General features: G+C 33.3%; 1 protein-coding gene across 1 annotated transcript; it reads right to left on the reverse strand.

The window, feature by feature from the left end:
• Window positions 1-10723: 10723 nt before the first annotated feature.
• BDR25DRAFT_300388 (HET-domain-containing protein) lies at window positions 10724-12969 on the reverse strand. The gene has a single exon (XM_033689361.1). It carries the CDS (start codon window positions 12899-12901, stop codon window positions 10802-10804), a length of 2100 nt encoding a protein of 699 aa, XP_033553183.1. The 5' UTR covers window positions 12902-12969; the 3' UTR covers window positions 10724-10801.
• Window positions 12970-13424: the final 455 nt, after the last annotated feature.

The following is a 13424-nucleotide window of genomic DNA, read 5'->3' on the forward strand; positions in this document are numbered from 1 at the left end:
TTAGTAGGTATCTAGGCTCTAGGTATTCCTTTGTAATACTAGCAGTGTGTCTCTATACTAACGCTATGCGTCTGCGCTTACTTTAATAGTAGTTAGTAGATTTTATTAAAATTTTCATCTCTTATACAATTTTAGTAGGGAAAGAAAACCACTAAGGGCAGTGTTAAGAAATACCCTAATTTTTGCATATAATAGATGAGATTACTCGTAAGCGAGAAAGAAAATAAAGGATACAGTAGATGGACATATGAACCGCTGGCATGTAGTAAAACAAAGCCAACATGAGGCGTGTACGTAGCTGAATTATATTATTTGGAAGGCGCGTGGCCCCACCCAATGAGCAATAGCCCTATTATTGGCCTTTTTCCGTTTGACTACACCCTAGTGCCAGAAATTGTCCCAGCGAAGCCATCCCACTCCGGCTATGCTCTCGGAGAGCGTGCATTTGTACGAAGATCATTTCCACAAACTAATCAATGCTAGAGATGCAACCAAGTAACAAAAACCCTAAAATATCATCACTCTTAGCGCCTCCTTGCTTAAGTCTATATTTATCGAAATATCTCCAATTTGCCGAGTCTTGAATTGTCTCGGCCGTCAAAAATACTCGTTCGTCGTGCGAGGCACCGGTACTATCGGACGCTAGCCATAGATACTAACTTTTCTAAGCGCCAATTTTAACTCGCCTCTTAGGTAGATAGACTGGTTGCATTGAGCCATGGTTTCTCCCAATGAAGTCTCCAATAGAAATCTCTACCCTGAACCCGTTAAATTTCTTTGCCTTCCTCAACTGTAGGCAGCAGGCCAGAAAGGAATTGGACCATTTCCTAGCATGGTTTTGAATTCGTATTTCAGTCGGACTACCCCGTCACTTGCCCGTATTTCGCACGTTTGGCAGCATCAATCCCGAATGGCCGGTTACACACCTTGACAGTGATCGTCCTCATGATAGAAGGCTGTAACAAAACATTATATAACGTACCTAACAGGTTAGCCGGCCACACAGGTTGGCCGGCCACTTTTGCCAAGCCCCTACCACACTCTACCTATCTACATAATGCCTTAATAACAACACTAGATTAAATCTTCTAAAAATTTTTAGATATAGCTTACTCTTTAGGCTTTTAAATAAGACTTAAAACTTTTCTTATAACATACTATAGCTATTTATAATGTCTCTTACATAACACTAAGTAATTAATGCGCTAGACAGCCTTTAGAAGCAGAATGCTAGCCTAAATTAAGAAATCTAACTAAGCTTAAAAAAAAAGTAGTTATTAAGTATATACTTAAGCTTATTACATATAGATTTCTTCTTAAGCTTACAGCTATAGCTAATATAGCTAATTTCTTACGCGCAGAGCGTAATCTAGGCTAGGTTAGCTTAAACTAGCCTAGTATGTAGGTTAAGCACTACCTTAAGTTTATAATAAAGTTTAATTATAAGTATAATTATAAAAAAGCACTTTATAAGAATCTAAAGGTTATTTAAAGCTAGTTTTGCCTAGTAGCTAATATAAAAGCTAAGTATAGTATTTAAAATAAAAACATATATAACTTTAATAAGTTAAGCTTTATAATAGGCTAAATATTAACTAAAGTAGTTATTATAGCTTTAACAAAAATAAAGACAGCTAAAAGTAATATAGTAAAGTAATAAAAAGTAAATAATAGTTATCTAGAGTATTAATATAATAAAGTAGGCTATTTTACTTTTTATTATCTTTAAAGGCTGCTATTACCTTTTTGCCTAGTATAAAAAAAATCTGCCTTAAAACTAGGTTATTATAGTCTTTAAAAATAGCTAGATAATAAATAAGCTTAAGCTACAGTAGTTAAAGCACTTTAATAAGTATATAAAAAAAAGTTATAAGCGCTTATTAGCTTTTTATTATTAATAGCTATAAAAGCTATAACTTACTTAATTTTTAGTAGTACTATAAAAAGAATAAAATTATTTGTTAGTTAACCTAGGTTCAATCAAACAAACGTACGCCCAAGGGGCGTACTAAGAGGTGAGCAGGCAAAGATCTTCTTGTTATTAACTACTGCCCTCTCTCTTTATACAAAGAAAGAGGGCTCTTAAGTACACATAGCCCCTAACACACAGGCTAGATAGCTAATGTTTTAGGCAACCTAATTTAGCTGTACGCGTGTACAGACACAGCTGTACTTATGTACAGACACTAGCAACTTTTTACTTTTATAAAGTTACTTACTTATCTATATATTAATCTTACTTTTTCTTTTTCTTTTTTTTTTTACTCTCTCTTTTTCTTTTTCTAGAGTAGACCCTTAATACCTCTTTTATTTATAATATCCCCTAGCTTCTTAGCCTGTGTATAATTTGCCTTCCCTCTAGGATAGTGCCTGTGCTCTGCGTAGGCAAGCAATAGCTCTTGCCTAATTGCACAGGGGAGAAGGTTAAAATTATGCGTTGTCTATCCCTAAAAGTTATTATTTTATAGTGTGTACTCCCTTTTAGCTATCTTATAACACATGTTAATTAAAATGTATACTGCGTACAAGCATTATTATAGTTATGTAGGGTTTATATCTATGTTAAGATAATTATTTTTTATAAAGTAAAAGTCTACTTCTCTGCGTAGGACTATCTCTAATACATAAGTAACCCCTAACAACTCTTTGTATAACCACAGAGGTTCCATGGCTAAGGTAAGGGGTGGGAGGTGTGAGGTGTTAGGGGTGCCCTTTGTGCAGGCAACTAGAGGGGGTATTAGTAGTAGACTGCCTTTGTGCAAGCAATTAATCCCTAGGGGGGTAGAAGGTGTTAGTTAGTTGCCTTCTATGCAAGCAACTAATTAAGAGGGGGGGTGTTAACAAGGCAGGCTGCTAATAAGAAGCCTCCTCTGTGTAGCTACGCACGCAGTAGGTTTCTAATTATGCAGCCTATATTATCTCCTCTGCGTGGCTACGCACACAGTAGGTAAGTAGTTGCACAGCCTGTGTTAACAGGAGGCTCTAGAGCGCATAAAGGCTTAGCAGTAAGCCCTCTCTGCGTAGCTACGCACGCAGCAGGTTGCTAATCTTGTCTTTATATAATTAGTTAATCTAGGGGCGCGCATAAAGCTTACTCACCCCTCTCTGTGTACCTACGCACATAGTAGATGTAAGCTTCTTTGTACCTTCTCTATGTAGCTACGCACGCAGTAGGTGTAAGCTTCTTGTATAGTAGCAGTTTTATTAATCCTTATAAATCTGCCTATTAAAAAGATAGGTTTTCTGCAAAGGCTTAAAAAGCCCTCTCTGCGTAGCTACACATATAGTAGGTTTAAGCTTTTGCAGTAAAACAGTCTATTAATAGACTAATTAGTGTTAGTTAACCTAAGTTTAATTAAACAAACATACACCTAAAAGGCATACTAAGAGGTAAGTAAGTAAAGATCTTTTTATTATTAACTACTACCCTTTCTTTTTATACAAAGAAAGAGGGCTCTTAAGTACACATAGCCCCTAACGCACAGGCTAGATAGCTAACGTTTTAGGCAACCTAATTCAGCTGTACGCGTGTACAGACACAGCTGTACTTACGTACAGACATTATTACTATTTATATGCTTTTATACTTATTACACCTTTTATAGCTTTTTAATGTAGGTTGTTTTACTTTTTTAAAGAAAGTGTATAAGTGCTAAGCTAAAAATTTTATGCATAACTAAATTACTTATATTATAAAACTTAAGTTTCTACTATACTTTATACACACCTATAATATAGTAATTACTTTTAGTAATATTTAAGAAGAGTTTTAAAGTGCTAGTTTAGTTCTATTTAACTTAAAATAAGTTAAAATAGCTTTTAATATTTAGTTATATACTTTATTACTACTACTACTTATTAATAATAAGCTTTAGTAGTTATAAACTCTAAGTAATACTTTTAAATTTAAGTTATAATTAATGCTTATAAAGGTAAAAATTTAGAAGCATGTAAATAGCTTACTAATATCTATAGTAAAAGCCTTTAAAAAGGTCTTAAAAAGGGTAGTAATTATTGCGCAGAAGCTAGTATTAGTGTAAAAAAAGATTACAAAGCTTTAAGCAGTAAATAAGGCTACTATATAACATAGATTACATAAAAAAAAGCAGATTTAAGTAAAAAAGACTTTAATAGTTAAAGATAAAGCTTATCTAACTGCTCTAAAGAAGTTTAGAGCGTGTAGTAATAAAAGAAGCTAAAGACACAGGTGCGCGCTAAAGAAAGTAAGCTAAGTTAAAGGTAATATAAGTAGTGTAATTAAACTAGGCATAACTTGCATACATGTAAGAAAGTAGTAAAAGTAGACTTTAAATAATATCTTATGTTGTATTACTTTATACAGGGCTAAAGTGGGCTGTTTTACGCTAGAATAGGGTGGTTTTAGTGGGGGCTTGGTGTCACGATCGTGCACGAGTAAGGTTATAGAGCTTCACAGAGGTCTAGTTTAATTACTACGTGAGGTATTATAGTAGGTACAAGACGTTATGTGAGGAACAAGAAGGTTTAAAAGGAAATTAGTAATTAAATACTTAGCTTAAAAGTCTAAGCGCTTTAAGTATAAATTAAGCCTGTTTTAAGTTTAGTTAGTGTTAAGGTAGTTTATGCTTAAGTTTATGTCTATATTATGTTGTGTTTATGTTAGACATGCACTAATAATACTCTAGTACATGTCTAATACAGTTATATCTAGGATCTAGAGAGGATACTGTAATAGTACCCCCCCCCTTATTAGGAAGAGAATCCTTTACATTAGTAGTTCTAGCATTAGGTTGTCTTTATTAGGGTATAGGTTTAGTTTAGATAAGTATTAGGTGTAAAATTAGGTTACTACAGAGTTCTTTTATAAGGCTTTTATAGGTTCCTACAACAGTTTATTATATCTAGTCTATTTTATAAGGTATTTATAAATATGTTTTTTTTTATTAAACTAAATCTATTTAACATCTTCTACAACATATTCTAGTTTGTTGTTTATAATAATAGGTTTAGGTAGCAGGTTTAGCTGTCTAAGTAGATAGTTAGATTTAGAGGCTACTTAGCACAGCAATAATACATAGAACACAGGGTGTATCTTTATGCTATTAGGTAGGATTAATTAGTAAGCATGTAATAAGACTATATAAGCTACTATAAAAAGGCTAAGGTTCTTCTAATTAAGTTTCTTTAATTATTAGTTTATTTAAATATTTCTAGTGTCTAGCTAGACCTTCTTGCTAGCTGCATACACAGAGGCAAGAGTTTAAGATTAGTTTATGTACTTTTATTAAAAAGCTTAAGCTTATATAAGCTTTTTATAAACATATTTAAATATGTTTTAAATTTTATTAATAAGTTTATTTACATTTATTACTTATATAGATTAATAAGTTAGTTAGGGGGTATTTATAAGTAGTTTAAATTTTATTTAGAGGTAGTATCTATAGTTTACTAAAAACAAGGATACTTATGTTAATTTAGATGTTATGTTATTAGCTTTAAACTATGCTATAGCTAACTATTTTACCTAGTTATCCTACTAGTAGTTTATGTACACTTATAAAACTTATTTTATTATAGTGTTTATGTTCTTAGTTTAGCTGTTAGTCTCTAGGTAAAAAGCTATAGATAAATAGGAGATAATTTAGAGCTATTTATAGAGTTTGTTCTAAAAGGCTAAGACAAACTGTGTACCTCTATCTAATATAATTGTGTTAGGTAGGCTATAGTAAACTTATATGTATTAGTAGAATAACTAGGCTATATTAAAGGTAGTTATAGAGGAACATAGTATTAAGTGTTAATACTTAGTTAAGTAATTAACAACTACTATAATATTTATATACTCTTTAGATAAAAGTAAGTTTATAATAAAATTAATTAATATATCTTTTTAAGCTTGTTTAAGGATTAGAAGTAGTTTAAGTAGGCTATTATACTTTTTTTAAAAGGCTTTTACTTTACAGTAAGTATAGCAACATAATACGTATTAGCATACAGTATAGAACATGCAGGGCTAGTAGTACTCTCTCTGTAGTAGGTTAAGAGTCTTTCCTCTGCCTAAGTGTTCTCTAACAGGCAAGTTGTATATAATTTAGAGTAGTTTAATTCTTAGTTTATTAAAATTAAAAATTATAAGTTAGTTATAGTAATATAGCTTACTATTTTAGTTTTTATAGTTAGCTAGTGTTACTTTTTTTAACTAACTAGCACTGTTTTAGAGCAGGTTTAAAGTTTCTTAAATAAATTTATTATTTAAATACTTATTAGTAATAATTTAATTAATTATCTAATCTATTTTATTTAGGTTAAGGTCTAAAAATAGCTTAAGTTAAAGTAAAGTTTAGTGTTAAGCCTTTTACACTTCTTTTTAAGTAAGGATATTTTAGAATTACTTTATAAGGGCATTTAGTTTCCTTTTATCTTAACTAGGACAATAAGTAATCTTAAAATTAAAATAAAATAAGTATTTAAACTAACAGGCTTATTAGTAGCTAAGTTATTTTATAGTTATAAAGTACTATAAGTTCTTATAGTTAGATAGGACCTATATTAGATGCGCTGCACTTTTTAGTTTAGGTTGCTATTATTTAAAGTAGTGTACTATAGTAAGTAATTTCTTGTTATAGATCTTATAATTACCTTTTATAAAACTTATTCTTTTTAAAAAGTATATAATAGGCCTAATAGTTCTGTCTAGCTTAGTCTAGAAGAGAACTTCTGCTACTACATAGTCTAAGGCATTAGCTTCTACAAGTATTAGTAGTTTAAAGTTAAAGTAGTAAAGTATTAAAGCTTTAGTAAAGGCTTTCTTTAGCTAGTTAAAAAACTATTAGTAATTTAAGTTAAAGTTAAATTAAACCTTTTTCTTAGTAAGTGTAATTATAAGGCTTACTAGCTATAAAAAGTTGTTAATAAATTATTAGTAAAAGTTAGTAAATTCTATAAAGGCTTAAATATCTTTTATGTCTTTTAAATATTACTAATCTAGCATAGTCTAAACTTTAATAGGGTCTATTTAGATACTATCTATAAAGATTATATATTCTAAATACATAACCTTTAATTAGTAAAACTTGCATTTATCTATGTTAAGTTATAGACCTACTTTTTTTATAGCCTTTAGCACTAGGCGTACATGCTGTTTATACTCTAAAAGGCTATTACTGTAGATTAGAATATTATTAATATACGTAGTGTAAAACACGTCTAAGTAGGGTTAAAGTAAGTTATTTACAAAATGTTAAAAAGTACTAAGCGTGTTAGCTAAGCTAAAGAGCATTACTAGGTACTTAAATAGTCTATATTAAGTTTAAAACGCTGTTAGCTACTTATTACCTTTTACTATTCTTAGCTTATTAAAGGCAGTAATAATATCTAACTTTATAAAATACTTTACTTTACTTAGTTAGCTTAAAGTTTTTTATAAAAAAAGAATTAAGTATTAGTTTTTAATAGTAATAGTATTTAGTTTTTAGTAGTTAATATAAAATTAAAGCTTACTTCTAAGTTTTTTTATAAATAGTATAGGTAACACTACTAGTAAGAAGCTAGCTTAAATAAAACTTTTTTTTAAGTTCTTATTAAAGTATTTTTAAAGCACTTTTAATTTATTTAGCAACATTTTATATAGTAGCCTATAACTAGGTTGTTTACTAGGCTTAAAAGTTATCTAGTAATTATACAGATGTTATATTAAAAGCTTATTAGACTTATCTTAAAAAAAAACATATAATAAGTTATAGTAGTTTTAAAAGACTATTATCTTTAAGTTAGTGTGTTTTTAGGGAGCTAAAGCTTAGTCTATATTAGAAATTATAACTGCGTAGATTTTATAATCTAGTTATTAAGCTAGAGTTACAAATAGGGCAGGTTCTATATAGCAGATGTCTATTTACTATTTAAGTCCTAGTTTATGTCTAAATTAAGTAGGTAAAAGTTCTTTAAAAGCTTTTTTTTTTTTAAGTTTAAGTAGTTATTAAATTATTTTACATAGCTTATTTTAGTAAAAGGCCTAGCTTATTAGCCTTACTTAAGTAGTTCTTTTTTAAGTTATTAGAAAGTAAGTCTAGAAACTTTCTATATTAAGTGCTATTTAAGTGTTGTTTAGGTGTAAGCGTAAGCATATATTTTAGCATTAAGAAAAGTTAAAGTTTAGAACTTACTCTTAGTAATTAAAAGTAACTTTATGCTAATACAGCTATAGTTATTCTAGAATTAGGTTATAACATTTTATGTTTATTACATAAAGCTTAATCTACTTCTTATAGTGTTAGTAAGTAATTATAATAGTTATAGTATAAAAAATAAAACCTTTTTTAAGTTATTTTTTATTAAATCTAGTTAGGTAAATTATTTAGGTAAGTAGTGTTAATTAGAGATTTAGTTTACATGCTAGTTTTTTATTAATATAACTTATGCTGTTTACTTTTAAGTTAATAAGAGCTTATATTAAAGCTAATATAGTTCTTTATTATAAATATATAAAAATATTAACTTAGTACTTTTAGTTATTAGTAAGGGACTTAGCCTATAGGTTAGTAAAGATCTAGTGTTAAATTAGTTCTAGAGGGCAACTTAGCCCTAGAACAAGCCTTTTTACAGGCTCCTACTGCTATAGCTGTAGCTATGTTAAGAGTAGCAAAAAAAATTAAAGCTTAAATATAAGTTAAAGCCCTTATAAAAATAAGATTAAAATAGTAAAGATTTTTAATAAGTGCTAGCAGCACTACTTATGTAGACTTAAAAAAAGAGAATAAAGTAGTTTTAGAAAATATAACTATACTTACTACACTTAAAGCATTAACTTTTTTTTTTATAATTTTTACACTTTCTAGAACTAACTAAAGCATAATTTAAATTAATTTTTATTATGTTAAAGTCTTTATTTGTAACTGCGCTAGTTTAGGGGCGTATTAAAGCTTATATAGAGAGGAACCTTATGTTATTATTATAGGTAGCAATTAGGTTTACATACGCGTTAAAGTTGTTTAAAAGGGGTTCTTCTACTATAGCGCGTTATAGTTTAGTTAAGAGAGAGTTATATAAGGCTATAATTAAACCTATCTTATTTAGGCCTATATTAAATGTAAGTTAGTAAAACTTAGTAAAGTGTAAAGTAAAGCTTTTTTTATTTTATTATAAAGTGTTTAGGTAACTTAAGGCTGTTAACTTTTTATTTAAGTTTTTATAAGTTACTTATAAAAACGCTATAAATTAATCTAAGTTAATAATATTTTTATCTATTAGTAAGTTAATTAAGGCTATTATATTATAGTTAAGTTAAAAGTAGGCATATAGTAACTAAAAGCGTTTAAAAAGAAATTAGTTTATATTTCTTTTAAGTTTATATTAAAGCTTATGTAGAAAGAAAAGTAGGTCTTTTTATTTTTTATTAAATAGTAAAAAATTAGAGAGTTAGTTAGATTTTATTACTAAGTTAGAAAAGTTATAAGTTATAGATAGTGTTAAGTAGAAAAAAGTTAAGCTATCTCTAGACTTCTAAGTAAGCTTTAAGGCTAGTAAGTTTTTAGTTCCTACTACTATAATAAAAGTTAAGGCAGAAATAGACTACTTAATAACATAAAGCTATTTTTTAAAGTCTTTTTAAAAAGCTTTAAAGCTTATAATATAATAGCTTTTTTATAAAGTAAGCGCTTTTTAAAAGGCTTTTTAGCTTACTTTAATAGCTTAAAGTTGTATAAGTACTAAGCTTATTAGATTAAATTTAGAGGCTATTTTTAGCTAAAGTTTTAATATAATATAATGTTATAATTATGCACAAGTAAGGTTATAGAGCTTTATAGAGGTCTAGTTTAATTACTATATAAGGTATTATAGTAGGTATAAGATGTTATGTAAGAAATAGAAAAGTTTAGAAGAAAATTAGTAATTAAATACTTAGCTTAAAAGTCTAAGCGCTTTAGGTATAAATTAAGCCTATTCTAAGTTTAGTTAGTGTTAAGGCAGTTTATGCTTAAGTTTATGTCTGTGTTATGTTGTGTTTATGTCAGACGTGCACTAATAATACTCTAGTACGCGTCTAATACGGTTATGTCTGGGATCCGGGGAGGATACCGTGACACTTGGCAAAAGTGGCCGGCCAACCCGTGTGGCCGGCCAACCCGTTAGGTACGTTAACCGAATATGGAATACACTTAACCAGAAACTTACGATAATCACCACATCTTCGTTTGGAGACAGCATTTCGATGCTCATCAGCTCGTGCACTATGCTAGAGCGTGTACCATCCAAGAAAAGAGTGGAATTGCTAGGTGTCGCAAAGTTGATCAGGGAGCAATGAGGAGCAAGTCTATTGACTACGAGAAGCTCTCAGAGAGCCTGCCTATATAGTGGGAGCTCAGGCGTCAGGTGTTTCAGGCTGCACGTCCTAAACACAGGCGCGACACTAGGTTATGTACAAAACGACTGGCTTGTTGCGGACTAAGCAATGCAGCCACTTGCTATACATTTGCAGACCATGCAACGACAAGGCAAACATTGAGGCTCTGTATTGAACGGCGTGCGTTTGTCTGCCTACACATAATCTAAGCATAAGTTAAGCCCTCTAATAATTGTAAATGTTCCCATCGTGATGTACTTGTCGAGCTCTGATTCTCAGAAGTCCTATAGAGTGTGTTAATGAACTTGATCATCACGCTTAGAGCGCGGAGCGATGTGAAAGACTCGCCGGGCTTAAATATATATTAAATTTTTTGGATGGACAATAAAACTCCAGCTAGGCATACAGCGGGGAGCGAATAGGGGACTAAATTGAATCTTTGAACTGTTCCCTTTCAGAAATAGATGACCTCCGCCTATCCATTTACACAAGTATGAATTCCTCCACCATCCTCTCCTTCCTAAAATATTCTCCATACATGAACCCGTGGGCATATGCCTCACCTACGACGGCCCAAAATACTCCTTCGTTATCCTTCATTCCACCATGAACTTCGCACCCTATTTCAGCGTCACACCTATCCGTTCTGCATTTATTTCTCTTCCTTAAAACATATGCATACCTTCCCCCACAAAACACAACTACTCTATCTCCGTACTCTGAATAATCGGGTGCTAAACCCACCGTACCCTTCTCACCCAAATACGCTCTCCGGTTCCGTTGCCACGCGACCATTTGATAGTAGCTCCCCAACTCGTCGGACTGAGTTCTTCCTGGGTGCTTTTCTAACCCCAGGGCCTGGTTGTAGCCGCGACGACTAAAGGCTGAGTCAGCGCGCTGGATGAAGCCCATGCTGTACTGCTGCATATCGGCAGTGGGGATGAGGTAACGGGCTGTGGTACGCGGGTGATCGAGGTAGTGGGTCTTGTCTTTCAGCTTCTTTCCGGTAATTTCGTAGTCATCATCATTACTACCATAACAATCATCCCCACTCTCAGCCAACTTCCTATCAGACCTATCACATAGATCCGCAATCTCCTTCAAGTATGTACCCAAGCCTGATGTAGCTTCGTTCACACCTTCATCGTAACCAGGCTGCCATGCTGAGCCAACAACCTCGATGCTGTCGATCGTATACCCGTAGAGGGGGAGTTGGTACCTCGGCAGGGTTGTTAACAATGGATGTGGAGCAAATGGGGCAGCGCCAAACGAGGCATTGAAACACGTATCCCACGGGAGTTGGCCGCAGGGGCGTAAAATAGGCTCTGGAGAGCCGTCGTGGGAGCGACTCCAGTCTGGAACCCAAGATGGGAGGTCATTCTGAGATTCGCCGCGATTTTGGGCAAATGCAAGTACATCGACTTGGCCAATCGAAGCAATGGCGCGTGCTGTTTCCGAATAAACGTCTTGATATGTCCTCGTTTCTGTGTAATCCGGCACGATACCCAGCTCTTCAGCCTCGCCTGTCATTCCTAGAAAGGCGAAGACTCGGTCCTTAGGTTCTTTAGCTCCAGCAGTGCGCTCGACGAAAGCTCTTGCCAGAAGTCTGAGCAAGGTGAGCTTCAACTGTGGGCTACTCTGGTAGCGACTCCGGATGCCCTGTACTGAACCCGCATTGCCATCTGGAAATAAGTTTCCGAGTTGCACAAAAGCATGCCGTTCAGACGAATCAACAAGCTCTCCGCGGCCCATTCGTTCCGTAAGGCTAGCGAAAAGCTTGTTGACGACCTCGAACATTATTACTGATAAAGCCATAATGGATGCATGGCATCTCTCGAAAGAAACTGTCCGAGTGCCGCATCGAATGGTGAGTGCACTGGCTAGAGCGTATTCTTGCAAGATCCAGACTCGTTCCCAATAAGGCCGTAAGGAGATTTCCCTCATGGCGTGGCACGTTTTGAGAAACCCAGACACGTCGCGACAACACAAGTTGACGAATGGTGCGAGGACCGTCGTGACTTGTGCTTTAATGGCATTAGAACGCTCCGAAGCGTGACTCGCAAGTGAGACCATCTCGAGCATTTGGCTACGAAGGCCGTGCTCTTCAACGAATTTGCCAAGCGTGTCCAGGTATTCCATGCCATCATCAGACATGGTCGATATGTTGGCAGGTCCAAGCCAAACAATAGTTTCGACGGCGTTTCGATAAATGTCTGCCATTCTCTTGACTTGCTCTGATTTTTCAGAAGCATCTTGCTGATTAATGCAAAGAGCATCAATCCATAGAACCAGGTCTTCATCTTCGCTTCGAATGTGCTCAAGAGCCTTCTTCAAGTTCACCCCGACATGGCGAGAGACGCTGTTGACGCAGATCGGGAAAGGGTCCGTGTCGTTACCCCACGCATAACTCAGGGCTTTGTATTTTGGCTTCTCCGATCGAAGAACGTGGAAGAGTGTGCATTCGATGCTGGTATCCTGGTCAGGCTGAGATATATTGGGACTTTCTGGTAGTGCTGGCCGAATTTTGTGCAATTTGAGAAGCCTAATGGCATTCTCTGGGGGGTGTAAAGGAGAATATAACATCGTCTACGAGGCCAATGTGCAATTTGAGCGGTTGAGGAATGTTGTGACTTTTATGGATCAGCCTCAAGGGCGATTGTGACGGTGGTAGCTGTGTTCCCTTACCTCGCAAGTCAGCCGCTCTACAGCTGATACTATTTTTAGATTAGACAAAACTTTTAAGCTAATTAAAACCTTTAAAGTAGTTAAAACCTTTAAAATAGTTAAACTATTTAAAGTAATTAAAACCTTTAAAGTAGTTAAACTATTTAAAGTAATTAAAACCTTTAAAGTAGTTAAAACCTTTAAAACCTTTAAGGTAATTAAAACTTGTAGAGTCTTCTAAAATCTTTTAAGCTAATTAAATATTTATTACTACTTATATATATACTACTTTCCTATTCTACATATTACTATATCTAGCTAATCTTTCTTTATCTATTCTAGTCTAATATAGCTACATCTTGTAACGATCCTCATGAATCGTTCCATCTCGGGCGTCCCGGAACCTCCGGAAGGCCCCTGTATCGGCCCCGACCCCGACCTG

The sequence above is a fragment of the Lindgomyces ingoldianus genome, assembly GCF_010093535.1.
Source record: "Lindgomyces ingoldianus strain ATCC 200398 unplaced genomic scaffold BDR25scaffold_3, whole genome shotgun sequence".
Lineage (NCBI taxonomy): Eukaryota > Fungi > Ascomycota > Dothideomycetes > Pleosporales > Lindgomycetaceae > Lindgomyces > Lindgomyces ingoldianus.

Excerpts from the sequence above, each read along its gene's own strand:
- BDR25DRAFT_300388 (XM_033689361.1), bottom strand. The coding sequence starts at position 12,901 with ATGTTATATTCTCCTTTACACCCCCCAGAGAATGCCATTAGGCTTCTC.